Source organism: Dunckerocampus dactyliophorus, chromosome 8, assembly GCF_027744805.1.
Source record: "Dunckerocampus dactyliophorus isolate RoL2022-P2 chromosome 8, RoL_Ddac_1.1, whole genome shotgun sequence".
In the NCBI taxonomy this organism is placed as follows: Eukaryota; Metazoa; Chordata; class Actinopteri; order Syngnathiformes; family Syngnathidae; genus Dunckerocampus; species Dunckerocampus dactyliophorus.
The window spans coordinates 31,904,758-31,922,787 of NC_072826.1; the positions used below are offsets into that span (position 1 = coordinate 31,904,758).

Consider the following 18,030-nt stretch of genomic DNA (forward strand, 5'->3'; position numbering starts at 1 on the left):
TTCCAGCTTGCTGAGTGACGGCGAGGCCGCGTGCAGAAATCCCATGGACAGCTGCAAACAGCTGGATTCAACAGTGTGCAACAGCTTTTTGTGTGAATGTCCGATAGTAGCACCCCACAATAACTGTCTAAACAATTGACTTTATTGGACAAACAGTTGTTAAATAAAGAAAATGAAGCTCAACATTGGTGATAGGAGGTCGGTTACAGAAGTCAAACAGATGTTTGCGGTTCTTCTAACAGGCTTTGCTATTTTTAAGCACAAATTGTACGACCAAAAGTGTTTGAATCAACACCCCGTGAGTGTTTTCTTTGTTTTTGCAATGAGAAAATGTGTCCCTGCATGTGAGTAGGATGATATATGTATATAAATATATACATACATACACACACACATACACGTATGTGTTTGTGTCCTCATTGTGCTGAATTTGACATCAAATAGTGGAGAACACAGCAGGGTGTATAACATTCACACGATGCATGAGCAAGCTTTTGAGCCGCACCCCCATATCAGTTATTCAATCTAAGGCTTATTGGACATCCAACCATCGTCCAAGAGCAGTGGTGTTGATTTTACACACAACTCGAACCACAACATTCACGTTATTAAAGCAGCTCGACTGCCCTTCAAAGCAAAGCAGCATGGCAACCAATAAGATCATCTAAGCAGTACGTCGTTTAGGGTTTACAGTACTGAGGGACACATTGCCCTCCCCCCCGCAATCTCCACCAACAGGAAGAGAAGACGTTTAGTGAAGCTCACTAAAAGCACACATGAACTTTTTCAAACTGGCACAAGCATCGCATTTGAATTGAAGACATGCTGAGTGGCTGAAGATGCAAAGAAAAGGTGTGAGCGTGTGTTTGCGTCCCAAGGCAGCAGGAGACAACTGTAAGAATGCCGTTATACATTCACATCAATAAGTGTTAGGACTCATGACATGCTGGGATGCAAAGGTCTTTCCTAAACGATGCAACGAGGTAGCTCATTTGTGGGCCGTTTCATCTCATCACACCAAACGTGGACCAGTCAGCATCTTCCATTCAGCGCGGATGACTGCACATTCAGGCTGCAGACACCATTTCGGCACCTTCCAAGCGGCGGCATCATCACACTGACAGATTGTCATTGGAGTTTAGGTGGCCCAGAAAGCCAGCAGAGAACACAGGAACACCAAATCAAATGGCTAACGTCCAAACTCTACTGCCTGCATAGTTTATTCTCATCCGAAAGCGTTTGTCACAAGGATACAAATGGTGTTACAAAATGAATATTGATTTCATCAACAAAAACGTATTAGAATAAAAACAAATGGATGTGTGCAATGTTTTCTTCTACAGCTAAAAGCCATTGTCTTCCACAAACACAAATCAAAAACGTCCCAGAACGGAGGTCAGGTGAGGTGTGAACGCGTTCACGCATCAAGCGACCAAACTCATTGATCCGAGCCAGAGAGCACCGACGAGAAGGAGAAACGGGAAATGAAGACCGCTGAGGAGTCCCCGTTTCCTTTCTGAGGCCGTGGGGGTGTGCTGAGAGAACAGAGACGTGGCGGGACATCCGGCGCAGCCGGGCGACGCACACCGGGTCCATCTGTGGCCGTGTCCAAAGTCCGGTGATTGCGATCAGAGTTTGCTGAAGGGAAGTGTTTTTCATAAAATGTTTGTCAAGGTGAATATAAAAAGCTCTGTTTTGAGCCAACAACCAATGCAGGTGTCATTCCGGAAAGGTCCACTGTCATTCTAGTGGGGTGTGCTTCCTTTGTAGAGGACTCCGTGTGAAGGAACGTCCGGCAGACAGGTGAGCCACCGGGTGCCCAAATGACTCAGCTCAGCGGAGTCCGGACGGGCACCGGGCGTCCTCGCTCGCCGTGACCCCTCCCCGACGCACGCCATCTACACGCCGACGGTCAATCTTCCAGCAGGTCTCTGTCCAGATCCATAAAAGGCTCATCGATGTAGCTGGCTATCGCACACAGAGAAGTCCTGTCTGAGCCAAGCAGCACCGACACCGTCTCCTTCCAGTAGCTGAAGGGAATACAGGAGCTCTGAGGAGACAAAACGCAATCCAGTTTCACTTTCTCTTTCTCACAACAACATAAACCACAACAACGCTGGCCAGTTTATTCCTTAGATGTACTTTACTCTTTCAGTTCAACACCAAACACATACTTCTACCTCTTTTACCCTTTTTTGAGCCAGAGACAAAAAGAGGCACCACTGCACACTAATGGATGTTCATTTTTTGAGCTGTTTTAAGCCATAAAAACAGCCACAAGGTGGCAGAAGTGCATTTGATGAGAGGCTGGCGGGCAGTCCCTGCTACCTGCTGGTGTCTGGCTGGTCTCTGCTTCCTGGCTGGCGGTTGTCTCCCTCCCTCCGGGGTTTCTCCCTTGGCGTGTTGGTGGATGGGCGGGGGGTGGAGTGGTGGCCGGTCTGAGGCGTGGCGGAGGCATCTGCTTGGGCACCGGGTCGCTCCTCTCGTGCGGTGCTTGCTTCTCTGTCCCTCCCTGGCACCTCTGGCTTGCGTGCTTCGTGGGTGTGGCCGTGCTCCGCTCTATGTAGGGTCTGGTGCTCTTGTGGTCGCCGTAGTGTTGCTCCCTTGCCGTGGTGGTATGCGGGGGGCGCGGTTCCCGCTGTCCTGGTGGCGGTCGGATCTGCCTTGGGGCATGTGGCTGGTCTGTGGTGTTTGGTGGTGGCGCTGTGGACGCTACCTCCAGTGGGGCTCCGGTGTTGGGGGGCACTGGGGGTATCGCCTCTGGGGGGGTGGGTGGGCCAGACTGGGCATCCTGGCGGGCCGGGTAGGGCCTGTGGTGTGTCCTGCGGCCTGTGGCTTGCCCGAGCCTGGGCTGTGGTAGGTGGCCGGTCGGTCATGTGTCCTTGGTCCCCCCCCTGCTCGGTTTGGGTGGCGTTGGGGTATGGGGGCCCCCGTCCTTCCTGTTCCACTGCACCACCTCACATACATATAGGAATTTGGGGGGTGGCCTACGGTCGGGTTGGGGAGGGGAGCTGCCTTGCGCGGCTCCTTTGCCACTGACCTGTTGCCCCCCCAATTTTAATCGCACAGTAGACACTTAGGGTTTGGGGGGGCTGGTCAGGTGAGGGGCCCGGTCAGGTGAGGGGCCCTCCGAGCGGCAGCTGTTCGTCGATTTGAATTGCATCATTACCTATCATCCACATACACCCCTATCATATACATGCTCACAGATACACCCCTCAGGGAGACCAGCTCTTCATAGCTGTCCTCTTTTATTTTATTTGATTTATTTATTGTTTTTTAATTGCATAATAGACACAATCACACCTTATCACATACACGGGTGAGGCAGGCTGGATTGGGGTGCCTCGTGCCTGTTCCGCGGCGCCTGCCCACCAGGGTCAGGGTATGGCCGGGGACCTGGCCATTGCGGTGGCCTGGCTTGTGGGATGCCTTTGTCTGGTTCGCCTGCCTTTCCCTGGGGTGGCCCTCTGGGGCCTGTTGATGCCGGGGGCTTGCGCCGGGGGGGCGGCTTGCTGATACATATCTGCCACCCGTGCCTCCGCTGCATCCCTGGGCGGGGCGGCCCTGTGTCGGTGGTCGGGCGGGGGTTGGCCCGGGGCGGGCCGGGCTCCGCTCCCTGGGGGTGCTTTTTCCAGTTGTGGGGGCGTCTCTGGGCCTGCCGGTTTGTGGCCCCCAGTACTCGTCTGCCTTTGTGGGTTGGCTGTCCACCGGCCCGCCAGCGCCCTGTCTTTGGTCGGGATTACCTCTCTGCGGCCCCTTGCTGGTCTTCTCGGGGGGGAGGGTTCTCTGGGCTGGCACTTGGGGCGCTGATTTTTGTGCTGCCTGCCCCTGTGGGCCTGGTGGCCTTCCGGCAGCGGGGGCTCGGCCTGGCTATTTGGGGCGTGGCTCTCTGGGAGGTGGAAGGCGGCCCCTTTCCTTTCATGCATTCTCAGTGACAATTACACGCCCACACATTCTTGCACCTTTATATATATGAAGTCTTCCCCACATACAGAGATACCTGTACATATGCACACTCACAGTACATACGTACTTCCCCACATTACTCACTGAGTTAACCAGGGTGTTATTATGTTGTTGGTTTTATTACAGCGACGGTGATATCAGCAGTATGATTATAGTTTTTTTTTTTTTACAATGATTACAATGAATGCATTACAGTTATTGTCATTCTGTTCACTATCATAGTTCATCATTTCATGACTACTATTATGTGTGACTGTTTCAATGCAGTATTATCATTGTGATCACTATCATAGTTCATCATTTCATTACTACTATTATGTGTGACTGTTTCAATGCAGTATTATCATTGTGATCACTATCATAGTTCATCATTTCATTACTACTATTATGTGTGATTGTCATTGACAGCGTTGTCATTGTGGTTGTTATTATTTTGTCCTCTGTCCTTATGTCCTTGTTCGTCTTTATAGTTGTCACAGACATTTATTTGCTGATGTCGTTCTGTATGTTTCTGTTGTTCTGTTCTTGTTGTCACAATTGTTGTTGCTGCTGTTGTCCTTTTTTTCCCTTTTATTGTCCTCTTGTCTCTTTTTTTTTTGTCTTCTCCCTGGCAGAGTAAATCTGTTGAGCACTTGACGACATTTACATCAATAATTCTATCTGCTTTAAAGGCTGGACAGGACAGAGGTAAAAAAAATAAAATAAATAAAAATTTAAAAATAAAATAAAATAAAACCCCCCAAGCGTGGCTTGACGGTGTAAGCAAACAGTTCCCATGAATGTCAACGTTCATGTGAACAGGTGGGTGTTACATTCCACTTTCACTCTCCGCTTCGTAAAGACATGCTCAATATGCTAAATCATCCTGAAAAGCTGTGAAAGGTTTGCTTGGGGGCGTGTGTGGAGCACCGCAGCTACTCACGTTCTCCAGACAGGTGCTGTCTTTGTCCTTGTTGAGGTAGTGACACTGCCAGAAGCGCAGGAGGTTGCGGAAGTTGTTGAGCAGGCAGCCGGGGTACTTCTCAGCGTGCTCCTTCTCACGCAAGGCGTTCAGGTAGAAGGGCAGCTTAGCCTTTCTGCGGGCCAACATCAGGATGACCAAACTGGTGTTCAAGCAGCTGACGTTCTCCTGAGGAAGGAACACAAGTGAGGAAAAGAGAAAGCGCATCCAAATCAGCCTGGGCTGCACATCAGACCTGCGTGAGCGTCTGCACGTTGATGATGTTGACCAGTCGGAACAGGAAAGAGAGTCTGTTCTCCACTCGGGCCATGTAGGACAGCAGACGGCACTCGGACAGGACCTCCACCACTGTGGGGGAACACACAAAGGCAAAACAGTTCATTGGGACCACAGTCCACACAATAAAACCTGCACTGTTTGTTAACTCTTTCAATCCAAGATGTTTTTCAACACCACCCCCCCTTTCACTCATCTTCCAAGGCCCCAGAGCATTGTGTTGTATGGCTACATTACCATGGACCCTACCAAAACAAACATTACACTCCCCTCTTTCATCTGAAAAGAAAGTTAGTTTCTACACTTTTGTGTTCTTTAGTCATCAGCAGTAGAACATACTGGAGGTGCGTATCAGGCAAATATCAGTTCCCAACTAAAACTCCCAGGATCCATCCCAGGACACCATCCCCCAGGACACCATCCATAGTCTCATTAGGAGCATGCCCCCACGTTGTCAGGCATGCGTACAAGCATGTGGGGGCCACACAAACTTCTGAGAATCATTTTGAGTTGCTACAATGACATTTTAGCCAAATGGACCAGTGTGCTGCATCATTTTTTCACCTTAATTTTTGGGGTGTCTTTGATTTCCCCCCTCTATAGGGTGATCATTTTCATTTCTATCAAATGATGTGGCATCATTTTGTTACTAATACATCACCCACTTATTATCAGGAAACATATTCAACACCATTTTTCCCCCAGTTTAGATCTGATGTGTTTTCCAAGTGTTCCTCTCATTTTTTTGAGCAGTGTATTTGTTGCTTTTGTGGCAGCTCAAATATCTAAACAACTATACCAACATAAACACAAAAAACAGCAAAATAACCACAAAAAACAGCAAAATAACCATTTATTTGCAAATATAACACTGTGAACTATTTACACTTTTCACATCTGGAACTCAAGTGTGTGTGTGTGTGGGTGCATGTGTTTGTCCCTACAACGTATGACCTTCAGCACGCTACGCTCCTCCACTTCCTCCTTGCTGTCGTGTGTGATTTTCCTGCTCACATGATCGCTGACACTGTTGCCAACTTTTCAGTAAGAAAAGTAGCTATTGGCTGTCCTACAAGTCACTCGATGATGTCGTCATCTAATTTGCATATGATGTAAAATGCTGTAGGAAAAAAGCAGTCTTGTAGCAGAGACAAAATAAGTGAGTAAAAACACCTTCATTACGTTTAAGAGTACAGATACAGTAAACATGACTCTTGGTATGTTCATTTAAAATTGGCCATCATTTCATCAAAATAAAATAACTAATACTTTATCAAGTTCTGCCATAACATGTTTGCAATTGATAACTTTTGAGAAAGAGCACCATTGAAGAGCGAGGAAGAGATGATGCTGTGTTTATTCTACGGCTCACATGAACATGACTGCAGCTCCACATGCTGTATAGTCACGTACGCTTGTGACTGCCTTTGGACAGGGCGGACCCTTCAACAGCACCCGCCGCTGCTCAGTGAGAACACAAACTATACTAGAAAACTCCCCAGCGACGACAGAAAAAGTCGCTCGTCGCTTTTGAGAAAATATGTCGTCAAGGGGGGTTGGAATGTGCCCAGATCTGCCACAAAATCTCCAAGCTGGCAACACTGGTCTCTGCCAAGCTCTTATCAAGTGAACTTCGCCACCCTGTGGCCGTTTTTATGGCTTAAAACTGCTCTGACAGTCTTTTTGCCTCTTGCACAAAAAAGGTAAAAAACGTATGAATACCTTGTTGGGATGGGGCGTTCAAGTTCCTAAAACATAATCATGTCTTTGGTATTAAATGAGTTAAAATAATGAATTCATTTTTAAAAGTTTGAAATGGTATTACAACACCGCTACTGTGCCAATGTTGAAATGAAAGCCCTCAGCCCTGCCCATGAAGAACTACACTGGTACTACCACACTGGTACTGCCACAGTGGTACTACCACACTGGTACTGCCACACTGGTACTGCCATAGTGGTATTGCCACACTGGTACTGCCATAGTGGTACTACCACAGTGGTACTGCCATAGTGGTATTGCCACACTGGTATTACCACAGTGGTACTGCCATAGTGGTATTGCCACACTGGTATTACCACAGTGGTACTGCCATAGTGGTATTACCACACTGGTACTGCCATAGTAGTACTGCCACAGTGGTACTACCAAAGTGGTACTGCCACAGTGGTACTACCATGACAATGCACAGCTGGCCATGAGTCATTAGCAAAACAACATGAAAAGGAAATAAACGACAAATGAACGTTCTCCTTTGGGTTTTTTCTGTCCCAATCAAGATGAGCCATGCTCTCCTGTGGGTGCGTTTAGACGGGGGAGGACTTGCTGCTCGTTGATGGAAGAGCAAGACGTGCTGTTACGGTAACAGTTGGCAAAAGACTCTCGCACCTCCCCAAAAGAGCAACTAGAGGGGTCCAATTATGCGCTGTCCCTCCTGCTTCTCTGGCAGAGCAGGTGTGTTCTAATGAATGGAGACCAGACAATATTTGAGACTGGGTCTGACGAGACCATTGTGGTTTTAACATTACTTTTTTAAATTTTATTTTATTTATTTAAAATAGTACCATGAAAAAAGAATAATTTCTACTATTATACCTTGCATTACACTCTTCTGCACCCTGTGTGTATGCGACCTGCCCCGCCTCCACCCATCGAAACAAAGAGGCTGTATGACAAAGGGCTCACTCCATTCATGCCATTGTTCGATGGAACAATTGCACTAAGGTGCTGAAACAATGCACAGAGTGAATCCCCTTTTGCCGGTGTTGTCTGTTTGTCTTTGTGTTCAAAATAACTTCAAAAGTTCCAAATGGATTCGGATGACATTTTTGGAAATTGTCAGAAATGGGGTACGGAAGAAGTGATTACATTTTGGGGGCGATCCGCATCACTGTATGGATCCAGGATTTTTTTAAAGGATTCTTTACCATTGCAAAACGCGACCATTTGCGTCATTTGTGCGTATAACTCCACAAAAAATGCTCAAGTTTCCAACAGGTTCTCCAAAATATCAAAGACTGATCCAAAAAATCTAGGATGCTTATTTTGGTGTGAATCACGATATGGTGGGAGGGGAACTACGACGCATGCCGGAGGTCTGAGTGCTTCTCTAGTTTATTCATGTCCCTGGCCCACCAGAGAGAGGAAATGTCTTGTCATGTCGCGCTATAGTTTGTGTCATGTTTTCATGATGCAGCTACATTGTGCAGCTTTGCTTGTGTCGTCAACTCTTAGATCTTAAGATGAATGTGACATAAGGCATCCTTTACCTTTAACATCTTCCGTCTGGCTCTGAAATCGGTCCAAGGACAGCACGATGCAGCGCACCAACATGTTGGAGTCCACCAAAGAACTGTTGATCTGGGTCAAAAACGTCTGGAACTGCAAAGCACAAATACCCCACGTGAGACTGTCACATTCATTTTGTTAAAGGGATAGGTAGGACTTTTTTGACATGAAGTTGTATGACACCCTCATCACCAACAGCGACTTACCACCCCCCCACTTGGTCCCCTAAGTCCAGTTCTGGTGGGATTTCTGTGACAAGGAACGTAGTTCTGCTTAGTTGGTGGGTCATTTAAGTGAAGAGTTTGGCTTCTCCAAACAATATGCGTTGAAAAGACATACATTTGCACCACAAAAATGTCTCCTTGAAAAGAAAAAAAAATCAGACCTCACAAATGGCTGCGTGTTATATTTGTTATTTGTTTCCCTGCGCACTGTCGCCCCTCAATTCTTGTGTCTGTGATGAAGACGCTCGCGGTAAAGCCACTCTTCTTCCACGACGGAGTGCCACGGCCATCTTGTTTACATGAGTGTTCCACAGCGGAAGAAGATGCGAGTGTCTTCATCGCATACACAAGAATGCAGAGGAGACAGTGCACAGGGGGATAATTATAACATCCAGCCATTTGTGGGGTCTGATTCTTTGGAGGAGGTATTTTTGTGACGCAAATGTATTAGTCTTTTCAACGCATATTGTTTGGAGAAGACAACTCTTCACTTAAATGACCCAGCATCTAAGCCGAACTACATTCATCACCAAATCCAACCAGAACTGGACTTAGGAGACCACGTGGGGGTAAGTCGCTGTTGATGTAATACACTGCTGATGGAGATGTCAAAAAAATCCCACCTATCCCTTTAATGCAATTTACAAATATAGTTTGGTGGCATTAAGTGGCATATAAGTCCTCCTAAGGTACCTTCTCAGGTGTGTTGACATATTTGTTGAACCTTTTGAAGGCATCGATGTTGAACTTCATGAGCTCTCCGAGCAGATCAAAGTAGCTCTGTAAGACGTCTCTGGATGTGCAGCCACTGTCTATGATGCAGAACAGGATGTGCTGTCACGGGAAAGGGAGAAGACTTAGGTAGGAGTCATCCGTTCACATGCGACCAAGTCCAAGACTCTGCAAGAATACGCTGTTTTGTTGGCTTGTGTGCAACCTCCTGTCTGGTATGCTATGATTGGATCTTACCAGGATGTTGCCATTACATCGGGTCTGTGGCATCGTTAACATTTACCAAAAATAAATACAGGCCTTTTGCTGCAAAGTTAAATTTAACAATGAAAAATCGCATTCCCCATGTTCACACTGCAAAAACTGATATCTAAACCAGATTGAATATCAAGATCCCATTTTTGACCAGACTTTTTTATATTTTGATATTTTTCTGTCTATGTACTAAAATCTGAGTTATAGATGACTTAAAATAAGCAAAATGTGCCAGCTGAACAAGAAAACGTAAAGTAAAATGACATTAGCCGATTCTTATGTTTATTTGACTAAATACACACACAGACAGACAGACAGACAGACAGACAGACAGACACAGGAAAACCTTTGGTTAAGAAAAACACACAATGGTCACTGAAACGGACCACAGTAATAATAAACACAAACTACTTCATTCAAATCAGTCACTTCTATCTGTGGTTCAACATTTGTTTTAATAAACTAACAAAACTGTCAGGGACAAAACACAGGTGTCATAAAATCATAGTAGACACGGAGGGGGGGAAACAAGTATTTGATCCACTGCGTAGGTTGTGTAAGTTCCCCCCATATAGAGAAATGAACCATCTTTATTGGAACAGAGAGACATAATGTGTTTTCTTTTAATCCAGACAATATAACATGAAATAAAGGTTCTAATTTCATTTGTATTTGATCTCTCTTTGCTCCAATATGCTGTACCTGCCATCACAACCCTGGACTGTTCAAGTCTTTGTAAAGGGATCGAATGCTCGCCCACAGCATGTACACTATATCTTACATTGTAGTACATATTACTGAAACAAGATGGTCTAACAAACAAAGCGGCTGTTAAACTTCCGTCGTAAATTGAGAGCTTTGCCCTCCGGTCATGATAGCCAAGTATTTAAAAAATGTATTTCCATTTTTTAACATCGACTACAACTAAAAGCGTGCATTTTTAAGCAAGACCAACCATTTTGTAATATAATAAGTCTCTGAACTGATTGTTTTTAATACCACTGTTAACCTGAAGCCAACCAATAATAAATCAAATACTTCCTACCTTTAATGTGCCTTCTGCACCGCACTCCGTCTCTTTCTTTCTTTCTTTTCGTCATCAAAAGGCTTCTACTCTGCAGAATTAGCTAAGCTAGCCGACTACAGTGTTTGCTTGTTTATCACAGGGGCTAGGTTGTAAAAATAACGCACAACAGGCAAAATCCACGAAGTAGCTCTGTTGGTTTCCAATGATTGTATATGTTTTCAGGCTGTAAAAGCCCTCACCATACACTTGACACACTTCTCTCAGACAGGCATGAACATTTTCTCACATTTCTCTCTTGTTTCTAAGTTCAAACCTTGGTTTGGATTGTAATGATCAACCTACGAGTTTGGACACATGAGAAATGATTAACAGTGACTCACGTATTTCACAGTTCCTCTGACCGTGCCTCTTTGCTCCATTGAAGTGTTTTTGGATCCTTGTTCAAACTTATTGCTGCTGTCATCCTGATGCTATTTTTCTCCTCCTTTATGTAACAAACCGAAGCCTCATTTCCGTAATGGCACCCTACAGTCGCGTATCGTTTGCCTTCCTTCAGCATGTCCACAAGTCCAAGTTTTTGTGCGATGGTTAGCATTTTCCTCTGCCTGTCAGATGCACCACGTTTCATCGACATTGTGGGTTTTGTGGGGGAGAAAACTGGCAAAGATACAGCACTTCAGAGCCACACTGCTAGCGAGCAAACACAACAGGAGACACGGCACGGAGGAGTTTGACTGACAATGGTCTACAAAAGCAGAACACAATGCGCGTTCATATGCTGGAAAAGAAAAAAAGAAAAAAGAAAGCATGCTAAATTGAACTAAACAAAATCGACGAAACAGTGAGGCCGCCAAAGGTGAACCACGATGTTGCGAGGGACGACTAAAAGTTTACTTGTTGAAATCTCAGTGACCCGTGTAGGCTATTAATTAGTAATGATCAAGTTTGACCTGGAAAATATGGTATAGATGAAGTTTCCATGCAGTCAAATTACAGTCAAGAACCGGAATATTGGCAACACCCCGGCTGTGCGCGGCCATGTAAACACCAATAACCCTTTTGAAAAACCAAAATATTACCCCTGGGTTACTCCTTTTCTAACCTGAAAATGGGGTCATGTATACGCCTATCGGGACATCCCGATCAAAAGGAACATTCATTTGTGTTTGTGTTGTGCCCATGTTCTATTGGAAAGGAATCTTGTGTCTTTGGCAGCAACTACTGCTACTTGTAAACATGACGGCATGCAAACCCCCCACTTCTGGAGGAGGAGGAAACAAGTCACCTGGTTAGTGTGGTGAAAGACAGGAACATTAGAAAGTAGCGCAACAGCCAAATCTATCAGAAGGTGAGCAAGCAGTTACGCCAGGCAGGGTTTGTACCAACGCATCTTCAAAAGTGCCTGGGGGGCTCTGGTGATGTAGCATGGATGTGGGTGGCACAGCTCTGCCTCCATGTCCTATTTCTTCACGTTCTCACCTTCCATGAATGAAGAAAGTGAGACAGACTAGTGGCAAGTCCTGGTGGTGGGTCAGTGTCAGCACCAAAGCACAAAGAAAGGCGTACATTAGCCACTGTGATGGCGTTGTTGTTTTTGGAAACAGGAAGAAGAAGCGGAAATGACGTGCATTGTGTCATGACGTTTACCGTGCGTCAAAACATTGTCCGTGTGGGCTTCTCCCCCCCCCACACTTCATGCCTGTAAACGGGTTATTCAGAATGTTTCAGAAACCGGAATATTGACCTCAACCCAAATACTGACTGCATGTAAACAGTCATTGGCTGCGGCCAACCGCACTGCGCTAGAAAATGGATGGATGGGCTAAATGCACAAGAAAGTTTTATATTTTGAACGGAATTTTCACTACTGTGATTTCTGCAATGTTTTTCTTTAAAATGTCAACCAAAAAACCCCAAAATGAAAGTGAAAATTTGTTCATGTTAAATGTCTGAGAACCAGATGTACCCGAGCCCCAGGTTCCCTGCCCATGTTCAAACAGCTTCTTACCGTGGGTCCAGATGTCATTTTCAATCTAAGGATCTTCAATAAAAATGTGACCTCCACTTCAACCAGAACTCAATCACTCTTGCCATCTTAACAAGTTGAACATATTTGCTAGCCGTTGGTAGACTCGTACCTCCAGTAGCCCTCTCTTCAGGAGGAACATTTGGTCAGCATAGGAAGTGGCTCCTCTCAGAAAACTTTCCACTGCCCTTGCCTGCCAGAACCTACACCACCAGAAGAGTTAGCACAAATAGATGTATATGAAACAAACCTTTGTCTTTCAAATAATACATGCTCAGTGGAAAACATTTCCTCCTCATGTCTGACCTGAAGGATGAGTCTGGAGGCTCCCTCTTCATAACAGTGAGGAGGCGCGTGAGGAGGCCCTTCTTACCGTCACACACAAGACTTCTATCTGTGTTGACCAGAGCCTCCACCTCAGGAATATTAGCCTTCATGGATATGGCACTCAGTTCATTCAGCTCTTGACTGTTCAACAGAAGGTACTTGTTCCTGAAACAAAACCATTTTGCTTTGAAAGGCAGACTTTTTTTTTACTGTCAAACCAAAGTTGACTGAAGGGTCGCTTACTCGTGATGATCACTGAAACTTTGGAGAAGACGCAAAAACTGGATTTTGAAAGAGATTTCCTAAACCACGAGAGGAAAAAAAAAACAACAAAGATATGGTCAGAATACGTGTGTGTTGTCACAGTGTCCAAGTGTAAGTGTTGTCTTGGGCCCCTCCTTTATTTCATTGACATGAATGATGTTCCTGTGGTCTGAAAAACATACTGCCTCTCTGATCTGCTGATGACATGTTTGGTTATATCACATGAAGATTTCAATATACTGATTAGAGAAACAAATGAAGAACTACCGTCTGTTTCTCGATGGTTTCACATCAATAAACTCTCAATAACCCAAAATCTAATTTTACTTCATTTTGTAACAAAAATATGTAGGATAATGAATAGAAAAATGATTAGTGCACCCTTGTTGCTTCAGTTTATTGATCCATTTGAATGGCTGCTACAACTAAAGGTACATTTGTTTGGACAAATACAACGATAACAAATATAGCTCATAAGAGTTTAATTTAAGGGCTGACATGTTTCATGCTTTTCTTGATAACCAAAATCATAGCTATAGCATTGTACTGCCAAAAAAATGTAACTCTTATGAGCTATTTTTGTTGTCATTGTTATATTTGTCCACACAAATGTACCTTTAATCGTATCAGGCCTTAAAATGAACAAGAAACTAAAGAAACAAGGCTTCTCTAATCATGTTTTCCATGACTGTATATAGATAACTTTGAAATAAGTCATGTTTCTCATATTTAACTCCTAGGTGTCAATAGAGTTTGATATTCCACATGAATCTAGAGTTCGTTCATCGATGAATCATTCCTGTTGTGATGTTTTACGACTGCTTCACTCATCCCTACATTACTTACTGCAATACTGTTTGGGCAGCCAGTGGCGGTTCTGGCTTGAATGACGCCCTGGGTGGGCCGACTGAAGCTGTGCAGTCAAGGCTAAGCCAACTCATATCGATTCACATTTTTGTCATGAAGACTCTTGGTCTGTGATATAATTCATATAATATAATACTGACAATTAAATGTTTCATTTTTGAGCAATTACTGTTGTAATTGACATTTTTTACCAAGTAATTAACCTGAGGCTGAGGCCCAGAGGCACACACCCCTTCACTTCTTCTTTGGTTAGATCCACATCACGTGGTGGACGTTTGATCACGTTTGGGGGGGGGGGTGGCGTGAGTATTACGCCTGTAGAGGGCGCCCATCTGCCACACATATGTGCAGACTTGATGAGGATATGATGAGCTCTGAGCATTAGTAAATAGGATTTTTTTTCTTTCTTTCCACCCCCACGGCGCCGCCTGGAAAATGCCGCCCTGGCAACTGCCCATGTGGCCCATAGCTAGAACCGCCACTGTGGGCAGCAACCAGTCCCACTTACCACAACAAGAAGTTTCTCATTCAAAAGACATTTTTAAGAGTGATTAGTTCTTCTAAGAGACTGGACTCATCTGCTCCGCTTTTCAAAAAGTTCAGACTTCTCTCAGTTTTTGCTGTGACTATTTACCAGACCTGTCATCATGTACGAAATATGTGCACTTGATTCATGTCCTTCCCAAAGTTTTTTTATGTTGTCTTATGTTGTTCACAATTATCCTACACCCTAGCTTCCCAAAGTGGTGTACGCCAATTGTCATTGGGGGTACGTGAAATGAAAAACAATTTGTGCCTAACCCTCGAGTGCACCTGAAGGCCTCATAGCACGGCGTGCGCCGTCAGAGCAGAAATAAGGAAAGAGTTGTTCATTGCCCTGTGTGAGTTATATGAATAAGTAAGTTTGATGATCATGTTGTGTATGAGTGGTGAAGGTTTCACTTATATTGGTGTTCCAATCCCCGCACTGTGAAAACTAGGGGTGTAACGCTTCACATGCATGTATTGAACCATTTCGGTTATGCATGTTCAGTTCGGTCCCCTCACGTACCGTTTCGGTTGTATTTTATGCTATTTTTCTCATTTGATTCAAGACTGGAGTTATCTAAGCGCTTCATACGGAACTGAAGTCCTGGGCGAGTTCCTGCACGGACGCTTCTGAGTGTCGGACACTGCTGACTGAGGGGGAGGAACGCTTATAGCGCACAGGCGTGACAAATGGCATCATGGCCAATGCAAGCGAGAAGCCTTAGCTGGAAGCCCCTCCCATGTCACTACGGTCTCCAGTTTGAGAACACTTTGGCTTCCCTGGTAGACGTACGGATGGACAAAGGCAAGTGGATAAATCCACACTTGTGTGTCGACATTGTTCCACAGATATCGGGTATGCTGCGTGAAACACGTCTAACATGTTAGCGAACTTAAAGCGGCATCATGCGGCAGTCAATGTTACATCTACAAGAAAGAAAAGCAGCTCAGTGCAAACACCGATAATGGCAGCATATAAACAACCTCTAGCAAGCAACTCTGACCGGGCCAAAGCAGTAACACACGGTATTGGACTTTTTATAGCCACCAGATTACGACCATATTCAGTTGTTGAGAGCGCTGGCTTTAAGTACAGTCATGGAAAACATGATGAGAGCACCCTTGTTTCTTCAGTTTCTTGTTCATTTTAATGCCTGATACAACTAAAGGTACATTTGTGTGGACAAATATAACAATGACAACAAAAATAGCACTAAAGAGTTACATTTTTGGGCAGTACAATGCTATAGCTATTCACATAACAACTTAAGTGATTTGGGTTATTATCAAGAAAACCATGAAAGTTGCTAGACATCAGCTCTTAAATTAAACTCTTATGAGCTATATTTGTTATCATTCTATTTGTAAAAGCAAATGTACCGTTAGTTGTACCAGCCATTCAAATGGATCAATAAACTGAAAAAATAAGGGAGCTCTACATCATGAGTGTAATTTTCCAAGAGTGTATATGATTAAAGTTCTTGAACCTCGCTACGAAATACCATCACGTCCTCACTTTAGTCAGAAAGTTATACCAGCACTTTATGAAAAAGCTAACTTCACGTGCAACAGGAAGCTATTTATCTGTAACTGTCCATTACATTCTGCGATTGGCTGGCCACCAGTCCGGGGTGTACCCCGCCTGTTGCCCGAAGTCAGCTGGTATAGGCTCCAGCATACCCCCCGCGACCCTAATGAGGAGAAGCAGTATAGAAAATGGATGGATGGGTGTCCATTACAGTTCGCCACAATGTTTAAACGGTTGTTTAAATACAACTTTATTTTATTATTATTTTTCTATCAGATAGGAAATATAACTCAAATGGGTCGCTTTTATTTGTTCTAAAAAAGTTTGCACTTTTTAAGTCATTTTTTCCTTCCTTTTCTGTACCAAAAATTAACCGAACCGAGATGACATTTTTGTGTACCGGTACACCCCTAGTGAAAACCTGTCAATGTATGGTATGTGCCTGTCAGGAGGACCGCGGAGATTCCCCTGATAATGAGGCTTTATTGCTGCTTGTACAGTCAAACCTGTCTTAGCGCCCACCTTTATAGAACGGCCACCTGCCTATAGCGGCCACTGAAAAATCCCCCCCGCAGCAAATTTACATGTTATAGACCCTGTGTATAGCAGTCACCTTTCCAACACGGCCAGCGGCCACCCATTTTGTCTCCCTTGGTCAATATCTGACCGCATATAGCGGCCAAATTACCAACTCAAGTAAAAGCTTCATGCACGAAAAAGTTTGGTTTTTCAATCAATGAAGCCGTCGTGTGTAGACTTTAATTACTGAGTCCTAGCTCAGTCACAATCATTCACAAGATCCACACAAACTGTCAGTTGTTCCACATAAAAAAGCCGTCTTCTTTTGAGCTTGCTTCCTGGTCAAACATGTAACTTTAAGAGCATTTGCACCAAAACATTACCGCAAAGTAGGCTGGGAACAGGACGTGCTCCCAGCGACGCTACAATAAAAAAAACGCTAGCATGCATGCGGCAGCGGGAGCAAAACTGAGTTGGGTTGTACTTAATTGAAGTATTTTAGAATGTACTCACGTTATTTTTCATCAATCCTCATCCACAAATCCATCAAAGTCCTCATCTTCTGTATTCGACACAAACAAAGCCGTCTTCTTTTCCGTTCGCTACTAGTCTGTTAACTTGTCAGTGTTATTCAGCTCCGAAGCAAAGAAGGAAACTTCTCCTGTTGCTTCTGCCAACTTTATTTATTGAACGCGGCCACCAGACAGCAGCTCAGAACACACACACATCTCTCAGCATCGTCTCTCCTTCCTGCTTGCCCACAAGGCAAAGGTTAAACAAGCCCCACTACATAGCTGTCCAGCCAATGCCTGTAACAAGTGACACCGTTTATTTCCTGGTGTGAGACAATGTGCACAATGTGTGTCAATACTGTAATGCCGCTTGTTGTGGGGAAGGAGAGACTCACGTCGCCGATGCACTTTAATGGCTTTATTAACAGCGGAGAACACTGCAGGACTTTACATCCACGCCAACATAAACACACTTCCCAACTCTCTCCAAACTCACAGCTAGCACTGAGCCTAGCTCTCCTGCTCGGGACGCCCACCGTCACTTCCAGATGAACTAAAGCTGTAATGACATTTTGCCGTATAAAAAGTAAAATATTAAAAACAAGCATAGCAAAATACAATACTAGCACAGCTTGGTTCTGTGGGTTGTGGATAATAACAAGCCTAGTAGTGCTGTACAACTTTTATACGCAGTCACACAGTGCCCTCTACTGGTCAACATTATTAT

General features: G+C 44.7%; 2 protein-coding genes across 4 annotated transcripts in view; one reads left to right on the plus strand and one right to left on the minus strand.

The window, feature by feature from the left end:
- Positions 1–387, plus strand: part of myh7ba (myosin, heavy chain 7B, cardiac muscle, beta a) — a 32,837-nt gene extending 32,450 nt beyond the window's left edge. The window contains exon 43 of one of the 3 annotated variants that reach the window (XM_054785635.1): positions 7–387. In XM_054785635.1, the coding sequence (XP_054641610.1) occupies positions 7–18 (12 nt within the window). In that variant the 3' untranslated portion in view covers positions 19–387. The remainder of the gene's footprint in view (positions 1–6) is intronic. The other 2 variants (XM_054785636.1, XM_054785637.1) reach the window with 2 other exon arrangements.
- Positions 121–18,030, minus strand: part of trpc4apa (transient receptor potential cation channel, subfamily C, member 4 associated protein a) — a 28,832-nt gene continuing 10,922 nt past the window's right edge. The window contains exons 11-18 of the mRNA XM_054785638.1: positions 13,329–13,387; positions 13,065–13,250; positions 12,871–12,961; positions 9,412–9,552; positions 8,476–8,587; positions 5,166–5,278; positions 4,892–5,098; positions 121–2,050 (exon numbers count right to left, since the gene is read on the minus strand). Of these exons, the coding sequence (XP_054641613.1) occupies positions 1,913–2,050; positions 4,892–5,098; positions 5,166–5,278; positions 8,476–8,587; positions 9,412–9,552; positions 12,871–12,961; positions 13,065–13,250; positions 13,329–13,387 (1,047 nt within the window). The 3' untranslated portion in view covers positions 121–1,912. The remainder of the gene's footprint in view (positions 2,051–4,891; positions 5,099–5,165; positions 5,279–8,475; positions 8,588–9,411; positions 9,553–12,870; positions 12,962–13,064; positions 13,251–13,328; positions 13,388–18,030) is intronic.